An 18498-nucleotide genomic window follows, 5' to 3' on the forward strand; every position below is an offset into this window, starting at 1 on the left:
GCTGAGGAGGGAGGTGTCTGAAAAAAAACTCCCTGGGGAGGGTTATTGAAAAGGTTGTGCAAAATCTCCCTCTAAAAGGCTTTTCTTGGGACAAAAACCCTGTTAATAGGTCAAAAAGGTTGGTTTTGGGGCAAAAAATATCATTCTTGGGGCAAAAAGGCCATTGCTGAATCAATAAGGCTGTTTTGGGGTAAAAAGGCCATTACTGGGGCAAAAAAGGCTTCTCTTGGGTCAAAAATGGCAGCTCCAACGTGTCATCTCAAACATTCCAAGGCTTAAAAACCACGGCTTTAAAAAAAGCTGTGCCTTTCTACATGTGGATTAGCAGAAGGGTGTATGATGTAGGTCCCGAGGTGGCCCTGCTTGAGGCAAACGGGCCGGCTCTGTTTTTTTGGGGTGAAAACAGAGGTTTGCAGGAGTACCCAAAAAACGGCAGCGCCTGAGGGGCGGGGGGCTCTTTAAAGCGGTGTTTACGGATTCAAATCCGCACAAATATTCTTTTCTTACGCACAGATACGAATTTAACGCACGCACATACACATTTCTTACCCTCATACAGGGGTTATATACGAAAACAAACCCACTTTTTTGCGAGGTTTACGTGCGTTAAACCCCACCCGCCGCCTTCCCCTCAGGACGCCCCGCCCCCTGTCCCGAGCGCGGGCGTGGCGGGAAAAGGCCCTCCCGCCTGCCGCCCGCCCTTTTAAAGGCTCGGTCACGTGACGCGCGGGAAAGGGGCGTGGCCAGAAGGCGGAAGTCGCGCGGTGCCAACGGAGCCCGGACATGGCGGGCGTGAAAGGTACCGGGGGCTCCCTCATGAGGGAGCGCGCCCCGGGCAGCGCCTCACGCGGGGGCGGGCGGCCGGGAGAGGCGGGGAGGGATGCCCGGCACCGGGGGAGGTGGTAGCCGGGCCCCGCCGAGGGATGCCCGGCCCGCGGTGAGGCAGTTGCGGGTGTCCCGGGAGGGGGGCCCGGTGCCTCACCGGCCGCCCTGTGCCGTTGCAGCTCTCGTGGCCCTGTCCTTCAGCGGAGCCATCGGGCTGACGTTCCTCATGCTGGGCTGCGCCCTGGAGTACTACGGGTGAGCGGGCCCGCGCCCTTCGCAAAGCTTCTCCTGGTTAAAATCCATTAATTAAAGCGTTTATTATTTAATGGGGCTCTTTGGCTCCTCCTGCAGCCCCCCGCTCCCAGGCTCTTGGCACGTGGCGCTTTGTTGTGTTTAAGCATCACTTCCTAAGGCGGTATTTGCATTTGCATTAAAATAAAACCACTGCAAACAGCTCTGTGCTGCCTCAGGGAATGCGGTGCCACCTTGCTTTGTAATCTCACACGAATGTTTGCCTTAATTTTCTTGTTTCTTTGAACAATCCTCCTCCCACATGTTTCCATTTGGGATGTCCCCACCCATGGCAGGGGCTGGAGCTGGGTGAGCTTTGGGTTCCCTTCCAGCCCAGACTGTTCTGTAAATCTGTGATTCTGTGTCTGTAAAACACTTTAAAACCTCGCAGGAGGCTCCTGAGAGCTCTGACACGGAGAGGAGATGTGAGGGTGTGCCTGCTTCATCCCTGTAATTTGGGAATGCTGCTCCTGTCCTGCTCCAGTGCATTTCCTGCTCCCTCTGTGGCCAGAGCTGAATCACCAAAATGTTTCAAAACTGAATGCAAAAGTAAAATAAATTAACCCTTGCTGCATGCTGCCCTATCAGTGCAGGGAAAACCAGGTGGAACTGCCCCATTTGGGGTGCAATCTTCTGATCAATCCACTTTTCAAGCCAAGAAGCAGCATCAGGAGTTTTGCAGCAGCTTTCTGACTGAAGGCTCTCTTTTAACTGATGGCCCATTTGTTTTCTCCCCCTCCCCAGAGTGTACTGGCCCCTGTTTGTGTTGATCTTTTACTTCATCTGCCCCATTCCCCACTTCATTGCCAAGAGGGTGGGTGATGACAGCGATGCAGCCAGCAGTGCCTGCAGGGAGCTGGCCTATTTCTTCACCACGGGAATTGTTGTCTCTGCCTTTGGATTTCCCATCATCCTTGCACGGGTGGAAGCAGTAAGTCCTTGCTAATTTTTCTTCTCAGACCCCACTTGTTGGGGGGCATCGTCTTCAGTCCCGCTTTTATTTCATCACTGTGCTGTCTCCAGGTGAAAGTAATCCACTGAAATTTGCCTTTTTGATCTGGAAAAAAGAACTCATGTGACTGAGAAGGTTTTAGCTGCTGTTTTTTCCCCCTCCAGCCTGGTTTTGGCCCAGCACAAGATAACATCTCCTGCTGCACCTCATGCCTCTCTGTCTCATGACCCTTTGCATCACTTCTAGCTCCAACTTCCTTATTTGTCTCTTGGAATTTCTGCTTTCTCCATTTAGGATGCTGCAAACCTGGGGAGTGTTGGCAGTCAAAAGGCCAAACTTCCAGAGCTGCCCTTGTGGCTCCCAGAGCATTTCCCAAGTTTGGCCTCTCAAAACCTGAGGAAACTCTGCCTAAATTCTTTCTTTGCTTTCTGCCCTCCAGTGCTGAGATTTTGGTCACATTTGTCTGAAAGGCAAAGAATCCCCCCAGTCCCAGTGATTTTCCCATTCCTGTTGGTTTCCCTTTCACTCCTTTAAATGTGTACTTGCTCTGGATTTATTTATTTACACAATAAATACATTTATAAATGTACTTGCTCTGAATTTATTTATTTACACAATAAATACATTTATAAATGTACTTGCTCTGAATTGATTTGCAATGCCCAATTCCTCTGATATTTTTATTTTGGAAGGGGAACCTGGCAGCAGCAGCACAACCACGAGAGGGAACTCTGAGTCGTGTGTTTTGAGAGTAAATGTTCCTTATTTAAGGAAATTACTTCTGCAGCTCATGAATAAAAAAAAAAAAAGCTGTTTACTTTTAAATCCACATTTTCCCTGCCTGTGACTTCTTTAAAAGGAGATATTTTGAATTTGTTGCTTGGCAATGAAAGGAGAGCACTAATTTCACCAGCTTTCTCTCTGATTTAGGTGTGTTTTAATGATTTGGAAGGCAAGTCATCATTTTCTTCTAAATCCTAGCAGTAGCTTGGCTGAAGTGTTTATTAGTGACACAAGTGGCTGCTAATTGAATAATTAGTCACACAAATTGAGTTCTTTATTGTTTGCCTGTTCTGCTTTTAGCACCTTTCTGTAGTATTCTGATTTTTTTTAGCGTTTTAGCTGATCTAATGCCTAGAAATAACTGTCCTGAGCATCTTTTCCAAGAACTGCTTTGACTGTTCCATTTCTTGCATTTCAGATCAAATGGGGAGCCTGTGGCCTGGTGCTGGCTGGCAATGCAGTCATTTTCCTGACCATTTTAGGCTTTTTCCTTGTCTTTGGCAGAGGAGATGACTTCAGCTGGGAGCAGTGGTAGGAGCTCGCTGTGGTGCTGGTAATTTTCAATATTTCACAGCTTTTTCCCCTGTTCTGTGTGTATGTATAGATATTCTAATGTGTGTGGCTTTACAGTATCATGTAATAATTTGCTTTTTTAAATGCACTTCAGCCAAAGGGACAGTGCTGACAGTTGGCTTGAAGTAGTCACTGAAATGGGGAATTATTATGAATTTATCATTGAAGAAGTTTACAAAAAATAAGCAGTTTTACCAATTTTTTACTGTATTTGCCTTGATTTTTGGTTTATTGAAGTGTCATTGAGCCATTGGTCACTACTCCTGTTGGGTTTTTAACCATATAATCAAAGAATAATATGAAGATTATCCTAATTGGGGTTGTTCAACTTGGTCAATCTTTCTGCTTTAATTAGCATCAGTTATTATTTAATTTACATCTCATTAATTGCAATTTGAGAAAAACTGTAATTTTTCTTAATGACAATAAAGCCAAACATAAGTGATGCCAACTCTTACTGCCTGAGGAAAGCAAAAGAAAATAACCCTGGTTAAATCAAACCCCTTCCACTTATGTTTGTTTAAAGATCATTTTCTCCCCACAAAGATATTTTCTGTCCCTATTTAGTTTAAAAATTTGGGGAATAACGTATTTTAATGCATCTTAAAGCTGACATGACTTCTGTGAAGGTTCACAAAAGGAGAAACTGCCCTCAGGACACTTAAAATCACAGTTTAGTGTTCACCTCTGTCCTTATGGGGGTGAATTGCAAGCAATGGAATGTTCTGCTGGGTAGGATTTCTTATTTCCTCCTTGCTTTTCAAGCACCCTTCTTCAACTCCTGTTTTTTTGTCTGGAAGAAGGTTTTTATTGCATTAAAACACTATATTTTTAATAGCATTATCCTAGTAAACATTCACATAATCACACTTAAGAAAATCTAATTTTATTGCTTCAGTTGTGTAAGCGTAGAGGGAATGGTCAGTAATTAATTACTGCTGCAAGAGGAATTAGCATTAAAGGACAGTTTATTTCTGGATGTTAATGCTCCATCCAAGACATAGCAGGATGAACTTACCAAAATCCTGGGAATAACAAATTACCTGAGTGTCTTCTTCCTGCTTTTGATGAGATCTGTTGGAACTGGGAAAATGACTTCTTTTAGTGAGAAACCAAAATTTTTCAGATGAAACATCATTTGCATGTTTAAATCCTGCTGTGGTTTTAAAGAAGATGCCTTTTTTCCCTGTACAGTGGCATTTTTCACTCAGTAATGGAGTGAAACAGTGAAACAAAACCCAGTCAGTGCCTGATGGCAAATTCCTAATGCCATTGCTAACAATTCCATTGAACTCCTCTTGGACTGGGGCTGGGTTCTGGAAAGCTTTTACTCCATTTATGTACCAAAGGCTGAGATGGAAATCTACAAAGCTACTCAATTACTGATGGAGTTTTGGGGAAGAAAAGCAGCTGAGATTGAATTTTTCCTGAGAATAAATCATTCTGTAGTGTGTGACAGGAGCAGTGAACAAGGACAATCTAAAGGGACCAGGAGGGCCAGAAAATGCTGTTTTAAATTGCTTTTTGCCAAATTTCTCCATTGTACTGTATCCCCTTTGGGCTGTGGTTGGTGGGGACCTCATGGGGGGTGAGTGGAGAAGGTCAATGCTTTTTTTATTATTGTTTTTATTATTTGTATTATTATTTGGAAGTAGCTACGTGCACTAATCCCTAATGTGAATTTCATTTTCACGTGGACTTTACATGAAATGTTTAAAATTGTGCTGAAATCATGGATCTCTGTAAAGTAAATTTACTTTGTTATCAAATATGGTAAAAAATAATATTTCAGTGGGGCTTTTTCTCCAGAGCTTCACTCCCACTGAGCTCTGATGGTCTGTACTGGGAATCCTGTCCCATCCCTCCCATGGGAATTTATTGTGCTTTCTCTGGAATGGTTTTCCTGTGTGGAAGTGAATACTGTGTATCCAAAGTGCCTTAATTTCCTCACAAGCCTGATTTTTGTGGCTGCACCTCCATGGCAAGATCAGTGTTCCATGATCAAATCTGTGGCTGCATTTCCCAAAGCTTCCTTTCCAGCTCATCCTGTTTCTGTCACTGGGAATGCAGCTTTTGTACCTTTTGTAAACACTTTTTTATGATTGCCATATTCCTACCATCATCAAGTATTAAAACACGGACATTCAAATATATTCTACTTTTCTTTCCAAGTTGCCTACTAAAAACTGACTTTTGGAATTGTCTAATAAACATATCTGATGCTTAAAAGATTTGTCTGTCTTTTCAAGAGGTGACAACAGCCAGGTGTGAGGGGGAAGGTAAAACATGTCCAGTGCTGCTTTCCTGGTGTGGGATGGGCAATTCCAGGAGCCATGGAAGTGGAATTAATGTAGGATGTGTTGGGAAGGTAAAGGATCATCATTTCTTTCTTGTGTATGTGGTGAATGTGGGAGGTTTTTAAAGCATTCCATAAAAAAGGTGGGATGTAAGGTAGGGCTTGAGCTTTTCCCTTTCTTCCAGGGATGAAATCCATTCTCTGCCAGCAGGGCGGGGATGCAGGGGGCATCAGAGCTCTCCTTCTCTTCCAGGGAATTCCTGGTATTAAAGTGATGAAAATCTTATAGTGGGGAATTCTGATCTCCCCAGAGCTTGGGAAGATGGAGTTACTGAATCCCCACCATGGGGAGGAGTTTGTGGGGTCTGTTTGGGAGAGCTGGAGCTTTCTGCTCCCAGCAGTGCCCTGAGGGCAGGCTCTGGACAAGGTGGGTGTGGGTCAGATCTGTGCCCAGGGAGGGGCTGGGAATGCTGCTCACCTCTGGCAGAGTCCCTTCAGCTCCAGGCTTGGTCCTGACTCCCTTTTTGAACCTGCTGCTGGATTTGGGCAGTTGTCTGTGTGGGGTAACCTGGATTTCCTATCCCTCCCACCCCTGTTCTGCTGTTTTCCTTCAGTTGCTCCCTGTCACATCCACTGGGTTGGCTTAAAATAGAACAGGGGGGCTGGTCCCAGTCTGGCACTGGTTTTGTGGGTTCTTCAATCCTCTCAGAAGCTGGTAACCTTCCTGAGCAGTGATTAACACCTTGGGTAACTTCCTAAAACCTTTGAACAGCCTTTAATCCCACAAAATGATTGTAAACTTGTTACACCAGGGTGATACCAAACAAAGTGTCCTGGTAAAACACATTTCAAATTGTGGTGGCAAACTGCAAATGGTGGAAAGCTGGAAAATGAGTTTTATAACCCTGATCTCAATTCTTAACACAGCAGCACTTTTCAGATCCTGTCTGTTTGCTCTGCAGGGATTGTTTTGGGCTCTGGTAAAGGATGGACAGACTCTCATTAAGCTGGATGCTCACCAGGTACTAATGAGCCATTGATTTGTTTAGGTGGCCCCTGCAAACACAGGACCAGTTCCTACTGCAGGGCTTTCCAGGGAGAATCTGATAAAATGGGTGAGGAAGCATTGGCTGCTGAATTGGGATCAAATGTTAAAGATCAGCTGGAGACATTTTCTCAAAAGGCTGTCCTGTATTTATCTTGTTTTATTGCTTTGCTTTTGCCCTTTATTTTGAGGTTTGGTTCAGCTGTTTCTCAGTTATATTAAAAATGGGTTACAGGTGTTTATTCCCCATGACCAGTATTTATTTTTTTAATGGGATTATTATTTTTATTTTAGAATAGTTCTAGATTGTAACAAATATTCTGGATATTTATCTTTCCAATGGACTGCTTGGTGCCTGCTTCCTCTCCCACCCCTGGTCTGCCTGTGCAGGAGATTCCACACTTGGAGTTCCTCCTGCCCACCTCTGCTGGGGACACAATTTATATTTTTTAAAATATAAAATTATAAAATAATTTATTATTTTATAACAACACCCCTCTTTTCCCTCAGGAAATTGCTGGGGAACAGATGGAAGATTTGTTTTCCAAGTGAGACTCAACCCATGACTTTCTTTAATACAGCAATTTAGATGTAGTCAACATAACTGTGCAAAATGGCACATAATGTTCATAATAAATGCACATAATGTTAATGATAAATACACATTATATATGATAATTACCCTTCCTGCTGCAGTTTTGCATTCAGGGAAGACTTCTGTGAAATGATTAGAACAGGAATTTCAACTCAGCCCAGGTGTTGGGATCTGAGCCCCCAATATTTTTTAGCTCTTTGCTTGCCCCCAGCCAAACTGGTGGAAATTCCCTGGTGGAAGCTGCCTGTGTTGCATTGTTACATGTTTCCAGTTGCACATTTTCTTGGGGAATGCTGAGAAAATGAATTGCTCACTGTTGTGGAGTTAAAAACCAAAGCAGAAATCATATTCAGGCTGGAGTTTTGTATTACTTGAAACCCTTAAAAGGAGAATAATTCTGAGGTACAAGCAGCAATGTTGGTGTCTCTGGTAGGTCCAGGGGGGCATTTCAGGTTATCAATACATTTGAATTTTGATTTATCCCTGCTTGGAGCTTCATTTTCCAATGCCCTAACTGTGCTGCTTTCCTTTTCTTGGTCCATGGCAATAAATGGCAGATGCTGCCTGGGTGTTTTTGGTTTTTTGGGCATTTGGGGACGAGTTGAAGGGTGTTTAAAGTGCCTTTGAAAGCAGCACTTGGAATAAGAGGATTGAGGGTGACATTTGTGTGTTTTGCTTACCCTCTGTTGGGACTGTTTAATCTGGGGTTGGGATTTTGCTGCTCTGCCATTTCCCAGTATAACAGGAGCCTTTGTTCCCAGTTCTCCATCTTGAAAGGGGAAAAAAGCCCTTTCCAGCACCCAGAAACAAAGGCTGCAGTAGTTGTCCCTTTCTGGCTGCTGCTCAGGCTGTCCCTGGGGAAGTTGCTGGGAATTTGGGATGGGGGATGAAAGCCTGACCCAGCTGGGTCAGGGCAGTCACTGTCCCTTGGCTGAGGGGCTGGCATTTCTGCCTGTGCCTCACAGGAATGGGGAGCTGGATCCACAAATCCCTGCCTCAAACACGGGGAGAGGATTTGTCCCAAGCTTGTCCTTGTTCCTAGAACACAGCTGAGTGTCACCCTGGGTGGCAGGGTTTTATCACCACACAAATGATGTCTTGAGCAGCTCCAGGATGATAAAACCATTTCCTGTATAAAAATCCCAAAAGCAAACTCTGCTCTGTTTAATTTTAACAGATTAAGAAATGCAGAATATTTCCCCTGCATACAGACATAAATTTTATCTTTGAAGTCAGATTATACAAACTAATTTAACCAGTTCAGAGTATGCTGGGTTTCCTTTCCATTCCTTTAAAGACTGCATTCCTGACAAATATTTTGCTGTTTAATTAAAATCTACAGCAGAAAATAAATCAGTTTTCATGGATCTCTTAAGAGCCAGCCAGTCCTTAGACACAATTTGCAAATGCCCAGCCTTTATCTGGAAGTCTCAGAGGTGAGAATGTGGAAAGTTAATTAGGATGCAGCCAATCTCCTCAATTAGGATTGGGATTATTCACCTCCCTTTGGACACCTGAGGATGATCACAGGTATCTCTGCCTTTTCACAGGGGTTGATTTGTCATATTTGGAAGGTTTTTAATGTCAGAACAATTGTTATGAAATACAAACCTTTCATCACTGCTACTGTCTTGGAAAAGAAATGTGTTTGTTTTACTGTGTGATGTTTGAGATGGCTGCTCAAGCTTTGTGGGCTGTGAGGTATTTTTAAAGTGTGGCCTTTGGTTTGGTGTGAAAATTGCCCAATTAACTTAATTTTAGTCTCATCTTCATGTTGAGGCAGTGATGCTTCTGACAAGTGATGGAAGTCACTGTGAATGACAGCACTGCTCTCTTTTCCTTTACTGATGGGAAGAATTCAAACAGAAATAAAATCAGTTTGGGGAGATAATTTCCAAATAGATCCCAAACTTTTGGATTCTTTGCAGAATTTTAAGTAAATCAAAGGGCAAAACCAATTTTCTGCCACCTGTCTGACACTGAAGTGCTTTTATTGCCCACGACCCTTCAGTTTTGTGTGAGGTGCTCCAAGTTCCTGCAGTAATTATATTTTGTGCTCTGTAATGGGCAGGTAATGAGATAAACTCATTTTGAGGGTCAGTCAACACCTGATTTCCTGTAGCACTTTTAGTAATCTCATTAAATGAATAGTAGCTAACTTTTAAATGGCAGTAATAGGTCATTCCTTAGGGCTGTATTTTTATTTGGAGACTGAGTGTGGCAGCAGGATTTGATCCCATTTAAACCTCAAAACTCCTGCCCCAAAATGAAACCTTTTGAAATTAGTGTTATTAATCAAGTTTAATAGTCATTTTTATCTCTTATTAACCCATGTACAAAGAAATAGCAGTGGTGATGTGGAGGGAAAGAGCTGATGTTGAACTGGGATGATTCAGGGGTGCTCAGATATCCTGCAGCCAGCTCCAGGATGGAATTAAATAAATAAATTAAATAAATGTGACCTTTCTGAAGGGAAAACCTGTCTGCACTGAATAATCAAATCAGATTTGTGTTTGGCAGCCTTCAAGGGAGGCCTTTTGCCACAAATACCTGATCAATAAGGGAAAGTTTGGAGATGTAGAGCATCTCTAAAAGTCCAAAAATGACATTTTAAATGCACAGGGCCTGGGGAGTGAGGGGAGGCTGCAGTAGGTTGTGGATTTGAATGTTCTGCTCTTGGCTGGTGTGGTGTGAACCACTGTGGGTGTGGAATTCCTGTCTGATTCCCTGGGAATTCTGCCTTTTGGGGAGCTGATCCCTGCCCTGCTCATCCCCACTCCTCCAGCCCCAGCAGTGCCTTGGCCTCTCCCTCCCCCTGCAGGAGCACCTGGCAAAGGCTGCTGCTGATGCCTCAGGTTTGGCTTTTCCATTTTCCCATTCTGTGCTGCTTTAGTGTGTGGGGCTGGGCTCACATCAGGGGATGCTGAGCTCTGTGCACAGAGCAGGGACACAAAACAATTCCTGCTCCAGCTGGGCACCAAGGACAAATGATCCAAATCTCAGCCCAGGAGCACAAACCCCGTGGGCTGGAGAGAGAAAAACAAGCAGGGTGGGACTGCAGGGGCTAAAGGTGGAATGGGACAATGAACTGCAAGGTGCAGATGGAGCAGAACTGATCCCAGGGACAGAGCCCGTGCCCGGCCGTGCATTTTGGGGCCATTTTGGTTCATCTTGGGTGCTGCCCAAGGTGGATCCATGGAGGAGATGCTTGGAATAAATCCCTGCTTTATTCTGGAGCTCTGCCCAGCCTCTGCTCCAGGGCAGCCTACACAAGGCATCAGTGCTGCTGCCTGAGGGAACATTCCCATGTGGAATTCCTGGGGGGGAAGGCACACAGAGCACCCCTCTCCCTGGGCCAGCTGCTCCCAGCCTGCTCCAGAGGCACCAAAAACTGCCAATGGCTGTCCCAGGCAGTGCTGCTCCCATTTTCCTCCCAAATAAAGAGGGAACAACCTCAGAATCCAGCATCCAAGTGTTCCCACCATCCCATAAATCTGAGGGCACAGCCTCCCAGTGCCTCTCACAGAGATTTCACCCCTTTTTGCTGGGACTCTGTGTCCCTGACCCTTTCTCTGCTGTCACAATTCTAGGATCATCCCTTCACTCACACTTGCTCTGTGCCAGCACTATCTGGACACATCATTCCCACCCCAGAAGGATCCATCTGCTTCTCGTTCTTGCTTCTTCCCATATCTTCCCTTCCTAGCCCAGTTTTTCCTGTTTTCCCACCACACACTCAATATCCCTGTGTTTTTTTTCCCCTCACACAATTCCTTCTCACCTATTATTATCTAGAAAATAAGCAGAAAATCAACATCTCAGCAGATGGATCCAGCCATTTTGCACTCCCACTAAACAGGGATGAAATGCTGCCAGATTTTGGACACTGAAACTCAAATATTCAAAGGATTTATCCAAAAATTAGTGCCCAAACCTGTGCTTAGTAGGAGCTAAAATTGGACACTATGCCAGCACTTCCCTTGATGTTTAGGTGAAATAATCTGATTTTTGAGAATAATGCAGCAAAAAAGAGCCATGAAAGCTGTGTGAGGTTGTCTCTTATTTAGGAATGTTTTTTCCCTTTTGGGATGAAGGATGTGTGAGGTTGTCTCTTATTTAGCAATGTTTTCTTTCCCTTTGGGGATGAAATAAGTGTGAGGTTGTCTCTTATTTAGGAATATTTTTTTCTCTTTTGGGATGGTGGGACAAGGTGGGGGAGGATCCTTGTACCCATTTTCAAACTTCTCCTGCTCTAATGAAAAAGTGGTGGCATTTAAAAAAAACTTTATAGCCCCTTCCAACCCTTCCATGATTCATTTATATTGTGGGCATGAGTAGATGGGGTTTCTATTTCATGTTGGATGAAACTCATCACTGAGATATAAACATTTAAGTAAAATCCTCTCTCCATAGCCAAAACCACAAAAGTGGCCTCAATTTGGATTAAACCACCCGTTTGATATTTTTTCTGAGCCTGTGACTATCACAAACTGAATTTTTGACAGATTAGAAATGCTTAAATTGATAAAAAGCCTAGATTTTATTTTTTTTTTAATGAAGGCATTTATTTAAAATACCTTCCCCTTTTCTGCAGCATTTCTCTCTGTGCCAGCTCTGTGCTGTGAATTCCTGGTCTCTGTGTGAGCTCCCACTTGAGAGCCCAGATTGGTGCCAGCTTTTCTCAAGTGCTGCTGGAAATAGATCCCCAGCACCACCCCCTGAGGGAGAAGTCGTGGTGTTTGCTTTCTCCTGCCTGAGATGGAGCTGAGTGTGTCACCCTGGCAGGGGCTCTGGGGATAACAGACCAAACAAAGCTTTGGACTCAAAGCCAGTCCTGGTTTTTTCATGGTTGTGACATCAGCCAAGCTGGCTTTACATGGCCAGCACTGTTTGGGTTCTTCCAAAGTCCCATCCATGCACGTTTGCACTAAAAGCTGATTGCAAATGATGCTCATCAGGAAGAAAAATAGAAGGAAAATCAAGTCAAGCTCTTGGAGAGGTGTCCTTCACTCTTCCCTTGTCCTTTTTATTTTCCAGCTGCTAATTCCTGTCTAGGACATGCATGACTGAAAAGTCTTTTTAGGGGAATTGAGAACCCTGGGTGCTTTCATTTCCTCACCTAAAGAGGGTCATGTTTTGCTGTGTAAATGTTCTGGTGCTGTTGAGTGAAAGCAGAGTTGGACCAGGGAAACCTCAAGGAGGAGAAGAAAAGCAAAATTTGTCCTATTTGATGGAACTGTAGAGTCCTGGAAGGGTTTGGCTTGGAAAGGACCCTAAAGCCCATCTCATTCCCATGGCAGGGACACCTCCCACTAGCCCAGGTTGCTCCAAGAGTCCAGCCTGGCCTGGGACCCTTCCAGGGATGCAGCATGGATTTCCCCAGGCTGCAGATCCCTATTTCTGCAATCCTTGTTCTCCCTGGCACCAGCAGTGCTGTTCCCACACACAGGGCTTAGTCACTGCAAAGCCAACCAGCTCAAATGTATCCTCATTTCCAAGCTGAGAAGGAAAATACTCTGAAAAAAGGAAATTATTTATTAGCAAACAGCTTTGCCATGTAAAATATCGGCGTGAAGCACAAAGGTGAGCAGAGCAGATTGGTTTTCTGTACCTCAGAGGCAGCATGAGCACAACCTCTGATGTAAATGTTACTATAGTAACAGTGGTTTTATTTAAAAGCCCATTAAATAGACATGTCAAACACATCCAGCCTGTCAAAATGAAAGTTAAACTGCACAGCCTGCTGCTTCAAGGACCACTTTTTTTGGCCAAACTTGTATATTTTGCTGCAATTTCCCCCTTGAATGCACTCAGGATCCTCTTTTTGCCAAATGACACCGTGGCTCTTGGGAAATAAGCTGCACTAATGGTGACAGCACTAATTACCTGGGACCTCTTGTGCAGCCATGTGAAGGCTTAAAAAGGGATGGAAATTTGCTGTAGATCATTCCCTTCTGCCTCCCTCAAAAGCTTATTCCTAACAGAGCTTAACTATTGAAAAATAAAGAATATATTATGAAATATTATCTGTTCATCAGCTGTTCCACAGGTTCAGCTGAACTTCCCTTGGGAAGCCAAGGCTGTTTGGTGCCACTTGGTTTTCCTCCCTTTTTCCCTTCTTCCCTCTCCATGAGCAGCTGCTGTGGCTCTGCCCCTCCTGGCCCAGTGTCAGTTCTGCCTCTCAAACCATGCTGTGATTATAAAGTAATTACAGATTTGCATAAATGAAGAGTCATGTCTTGTGAATATATAGGTTCTGTGCTCGTATTTTTCATTTTGGAAACTTCCCTGTGCTTGCTGTTGTGCAAACTCCTGGTGCTCTTTGCCTAAAAGATGAATAGTTTGGACAAGGGATGGAGGGACAGGAAAAGAGGGAATGGCTTCACCTTGAAAGTGTGAAAAACACCAATCCCTTGTTTTTAAAGTTTAATAGTAATAAAATGGTTATAAAGATAGTAATATAATTAGAGTAATAATAATTTGGACAATTTGGATTAGGACAATATTAGACAATAAAAACAAAGAGTTACAGACGTCCGGGTACCTTTTCTGGGCAAAATAAGCCCGGAAAAGGCCCCACGTTAACAGAGGATTAACCCTTAAAAACAACAGCCTGTTGCATATTCATACACCCCATCCATGATGCATAAATTCCATTCAAACACAGGATTCTGGCTGGGCAGTGTCAGCTGCTTCCTCTGAATCCTAACATTGCCTTTGAGGCAGGAAGAAGTTCATTTCTTCTGATCATGGGGCAATAAATTCTGTTTCTCTGAAGGATTCAGGTGTCCTGTGGCTGCTATCTCACTCTGAGTCCTCTCTTTAAAAAAGTATCCTACATAGCATAGTTTCTATTTTAACATTTTGTTATAACCTAAAACTATATTTAACACACTACTTAAAAAAATTAATACAGCATTACTTTCTGACATAACACATTTAACATTCATTTTAATATTTGCAAGAAGCCAATCATAAAATACATGCATTTTTCACAAAAGGAAAGTGGGTTTGGATTGGATATTGCAAAGGAATTCCTGGCTGTGAGGGGGGCAGGCCCTGGAATAGAATTTCCAGAGAAGTTGGCAATCCCTGGCAGTGTCCCAGGCCAGGCTGGACACCCTGGGACAGGGGGAGGTGTCCCTGCCCATGGGATGGGATTTAAGGTCCCTTCCAACCCAAACCCAGCCTGGCATCTCTGCTGCTCCTCAGAGAATCGATGTGGATGGAAAACCAGGCAGGAGGGTATGGACTCAGGAGAGCTGAGCAGGGGATTAGGGGTTTTGATTTGTAGGAGATCAGGGAATTATTATCATCTGCCACACAGAGGCTCTGTGACTGTATCCTGCATAATTGGTGGAAGGAATTGCTTTAATGTCACATTTTTAAAATAAATAAACCCTCAAGGCTGAAGTTTTGTTCTGTTGGAGAACAGTTCTGTGTGTCTTGCTCACACTGAGATTCAAAACATGCACATAGGTCACTGAAATCTTCTCATGTGCTTTGCAAAACCACTCGGGGCTTGGTATTTTATGGTGTTTTGTTGTTTTTCAACATGAAACTCATTGAAAGGCTTCTGGCCCGTTGGTATTTTTATAATGCTTTGAGAGAGAAAATCTGAGGTGAAACATGGAGGCTGAGAGGAAAAAACCAACATTTCCTTGTTTATATTTATAATAAAAGCCTCTCCAAAAGTTGTTCTGGTTCCACAAACAGAGGAGGCCCTGAGCAGAGGGGATGCTGTGCTGAGGCTGGAGAACATCCTGGATTTCCATGTCCTGGTGAATAAAGCACAGAGAAACTGAAAATCCTGGAGGCAAAATGGCACTGGCAAAATGGAAACTCGCTGAGCTAATTCAAACATGAAGAGAAACAACAGGGATGAAAACATTTGAGCAGCAAGATGTCAAATAACAATAAAATATTAATTTATAATAATAATAAAATAAAGTAGTAGAATTCTAGAATCATTTAAGTTGGAAAAGCCCTCCAAGGCCAGCAGGACCTGATCCCCACCTTGTCCCCAGGAATTCCTGGGACACCGCCAGGGATGGGGACTCCAAACCTTCCTGGGCAGCCCCTGCCAAGGCCTGACCTTATCTAAAAATACAATACACAAACATTTAACAAAAAAAAATCATACACTTATATTTCTATAGTTATAAATAAAAATATACCTTAAATAAATAAAAACGATATAAATAAAATAATAAAAATTATAATATAATATATAGTTATGTAAAATAACTAAATTTTTTTAATTATAAAAACATAAAGAATTGTAAAAACATATGTACAAATATATGTATTTATATATAAAATGTATATTTATATAAAGATAATGTTTAATAATAAACATTAAAATTATAAAAACATAAACAAATATATGTATTATATATAGTATATATTTATTTATGAATAATAATAGTTTTATTTTATTAAAATAATATTAAAAGAACATATTTATTAAAATAATATTAAAATATTTTATTAAATAAAAATATCCACTATACAATAAAAGTAAATAAAAATAATAAATTAAAAAGCCAAAAAAATTCTATAACAACTATCTATTAGTTTTTAAAAATTATATATTACCTTATAACAAAAAAACTTATAACTACTCTTAAACTATAACCAAATACTTTCTCCTCTAAAATGTCATAACCTCTGAAATGGATATTTATCTGAACAAATCTCCTTCCCACGAGGAAATTCCTGCTGGTCCAACCTGAGCCTCCTGTCCTGTCCCTGTTCCCTGATCCCACTGGGTTCCCAGATCCTGTCAGGGCTCAGCCTCAGGGGCCTCCAGGAAAGCTGGTCTGTAAAGAAAGACAGAATAAACTGGAATTGAAGTTTACACAAAGGATGATCAGGGTGAAAGCACAATGGAACACACGTCAAAGACCTCTGAAAGGAGGAATTACCTCTCTTCTGTCTTCCTCAAGAGGATTAAGCTCAAGGAAGTTTTAGTTTAGGTGTTACAGGGGGGAAAAAACCTTCAAAAATACATAAATTTGCACTAGTGGAGGCTTTGTAGAGGATTTTTCTTTCCTGGCTGGTTGAACAGCAGTGGCACATGGGGAAGTGAAAGAAAACTCTGTCAAATGTTTGTCTCAAGATATTCTAAATAAAAGGATTTTCTAGTGGCAGCTTTTGACAGCTTTTGCTTATGCTGTGAAAGTCTGGGATATGAAAGCTTCAGTGGCTTCCTAACCTCAGACATGAGTTGTATTGAGTCAGATTTCCCAAACTGCCATACTAGAATCAGGAAATATTTTAAAAATAGAATTTATCAATTTAGAGATGCTTCTTTTAATAAGGAGCGAAATTGGCTGATGCTGCTTTGAGGAAATGGGTTGTGAATTACAGAAAGTCAATAAATAAATTAAAGCCAATCAGTGGGTTTGCTCATGGGAGAAGTGTTTACACCACCCAAAAGATAGTTCCAGCCTGGTTACTTGAGAAGAGCTTGCAAAAGGGAAACAAAAATATTTTTCTTTATACCTCATGAAGCAGAGATAGTGGGTTTGCATTTCTTTTAAAATAATATTGCTGAGAAGAAAAACCATTGTGTAAAACCCTCAGCTGGGCCTGGCTGGGAGTTTTCAGTCTCTAGTTCACTGGTTCTAAATTATTGCTGCCTTTTACAAAAAGATGAGCACAAGCAAAATCAAAGGTCCATCTTTCCTAGCAGGGCTCAGTCCTTGCTTGAAATAATTTTTGGGTGTTGTTTTTTTAATTGCAAGCTCCTGTTAAATACGTGGTATTGCTTTACATCTGTCAACTCCTCCAACGCTGAAGTGTGAAAGGGTCAAAAATGTGATTTAGTCCATTACTTGTGGAGTTAACGGTAATTTATATCAACTGCTCTCCAATTAGAGCCAGCAGATAATGGATATGTGCATTATAGCACAACCAGGTCTTGAGATATTTGAATTAATGAACATCATTAAGAGGTGCCAGACCAGGTTGGATGAGCCTGGGGCAACCCGGTCTAGTGGAAAGTGGCAAGGGTGGAACAAGATGGGCTTTAACTCTTCCAAGGTTCTCCCTCCTGCTGTGTCTGTAGGAATTTTATTTCCTGCTGCCTTGTTATCCTTCCTGCTCCTCCTCAGCATCGGTGGTTTTACACCAAGGAGGAGATTCTGATCTGACATGGGAGCACAGCCCGACCCTCCTGGCTGTGCCCTCCTGGCAGGAGCTGTGCAGAGCCACAAGGGCCCCTGAGCCTCCTTTGCTCCAGGCTGAGCCCCTGCCCAGCTCCCTCAGGGATTCTGCAGCCCCTGCCCGGCTCCCTCAGGGATTCTGCAGCCCCTGCCCGGCTCCCTCAGGGATTCTCCAGCCCCTTCCCAGCTCCCTCAGCATCTTCTGGGGCTCCAGCCCCTTCCCTGCGCCTTCCCGGTTATCCCGTGTGAGGGTCCCGGTGTTTCCAACCCTTCCCTGCTCCTTCTCCGCTATCCCGTGTGAGGGTCCAATGCTCCAAACCCTTCCCTGCTCCTTCCCGGCCGTCCCATGTGAGGGTGCCGGTGCTCCAAACCCTTCCCCGCTATCCCGTGTGAGGGTCCCGGTGTTTCAAACCCTTCCCAGCTCCTTCCCGGCTATCCCGTGTGAGTGGCCGGGGCGGGCGGGGCGCTGGGCCGGGGCGGGGCGGCGGAAGGGTCGGGGCTGAGGGAAACCGGGGGAAGCTGAGGAGAACCGAGGGAAGCTGAGGAGAACCGGGCTGGGGACGGAGGGATCGGGTCTGAAGGGAGCCGGGAGAGGCTGGGGGGAGCCGGACTGAGGGGCCGGAGCTGAGGGGAGCCGAGGGAGGCTGAGGGGAGCCGGGCTGAGGGGAGCCGGGCTGAGGGAAGCGCCCGTCCGGGGCTCGCCGTCGGAGCAGCGCCGTGCCAGCGTCGCTTCAGCCACCAGTCGGTACCCCGAGAGCAAGGAGAAACAGGTTGGTGAATTTACTTTTTATCCTCTTCTTTATCCGCTTTTTTCCCCCCTCTAATTTCCTGAGCCATCCCCCTGAACACAGCCCGCTGCCGGTTCCACATCCTGCTCGCAGATCCAGGCGGTTTCAGCCCTTTCCCTCCTTCTATTCCCCGAGATTCAGTGTCGGAAACAAAACAAAAATAAATCCGGGTGAATGTGAG

General features: G+C 43.8%; 2 protein-coding genes across 2 annotated transcripts in view; both read left to right on the plus strand.

Moving 5' to 3' along the window:
- Window positions 1–698: 698 nt before the first annotated feature.
- On the plus strand, window positions 699–5653 carry LEPROT (leptin receptor overlapping transcript). Its single transcript, XM_071436921.1, has 4 exons — window positions 699–799; window positions 1005–1080; window positions 1861–2047; window positions 3270–5653. Exons 1-4 carry the CDS (start codon window positions 784–786, stop codon window positions 3384–3386), a joined length of 396 nt encoding a protein of 131 aa, XP_071293022.1. The 5' UTR covers window positions 699–783; the 3' UTR covers window positions 3387–5653.
- Window positions 5654–18080: 12427 nt separating this feature from the next.
- LEPR (leptin receptor) overlaps window positions 18081–18498 on the plus strand; it is a 30838-nt gene continuing 30420 nt past the window's right edge. Inside the window, exon 1 of the mRNA XM_071436922.1 lies at window positions 18081–18299. The gene's annotated coding sequence lies outside the window, so the exon portion shown is untranslated. The remainder of the gene's footprint in view (window positions 18300–18498) is intronic.

Source organism: Agelaius tricolor, unplaced genomic scaffold, assembly GCF_023055355.1.
Source record: "Agelaius tricolor isolate 1412-34295 unplaced genomic scaffold, bAgeTri1.0.p SCAF_11, whole genome shotgun sequence".
Taxonomy (NCBI): domain Eukaryota; kingdom Metazoa; phylum Chordata; class Aves; order Passeriformes; family Icteridae; genus Agelaius; species Agelaius tricolor.

Excerpts from the sequence above, each read along its gene's own strand:
- LEPROT (XM_071436921.1), top strand. Across the intron at positions 1,081-1,860 it reads TGCGCCCTGGAGTACTACGG|AGTGTACTGGCCCCTGTTTG; the intron begins GTGAGCGGGCCC and ends CCCCCTCCCCAG. Across the intron at positions 2,048-3,269 it reads TCCTTGCACGGGTGGAAGCA|ATCAAATGGGGAGCCTGTGG; the intron begins GTAAGTCCTTGC and ends CTTGCATTTCAG.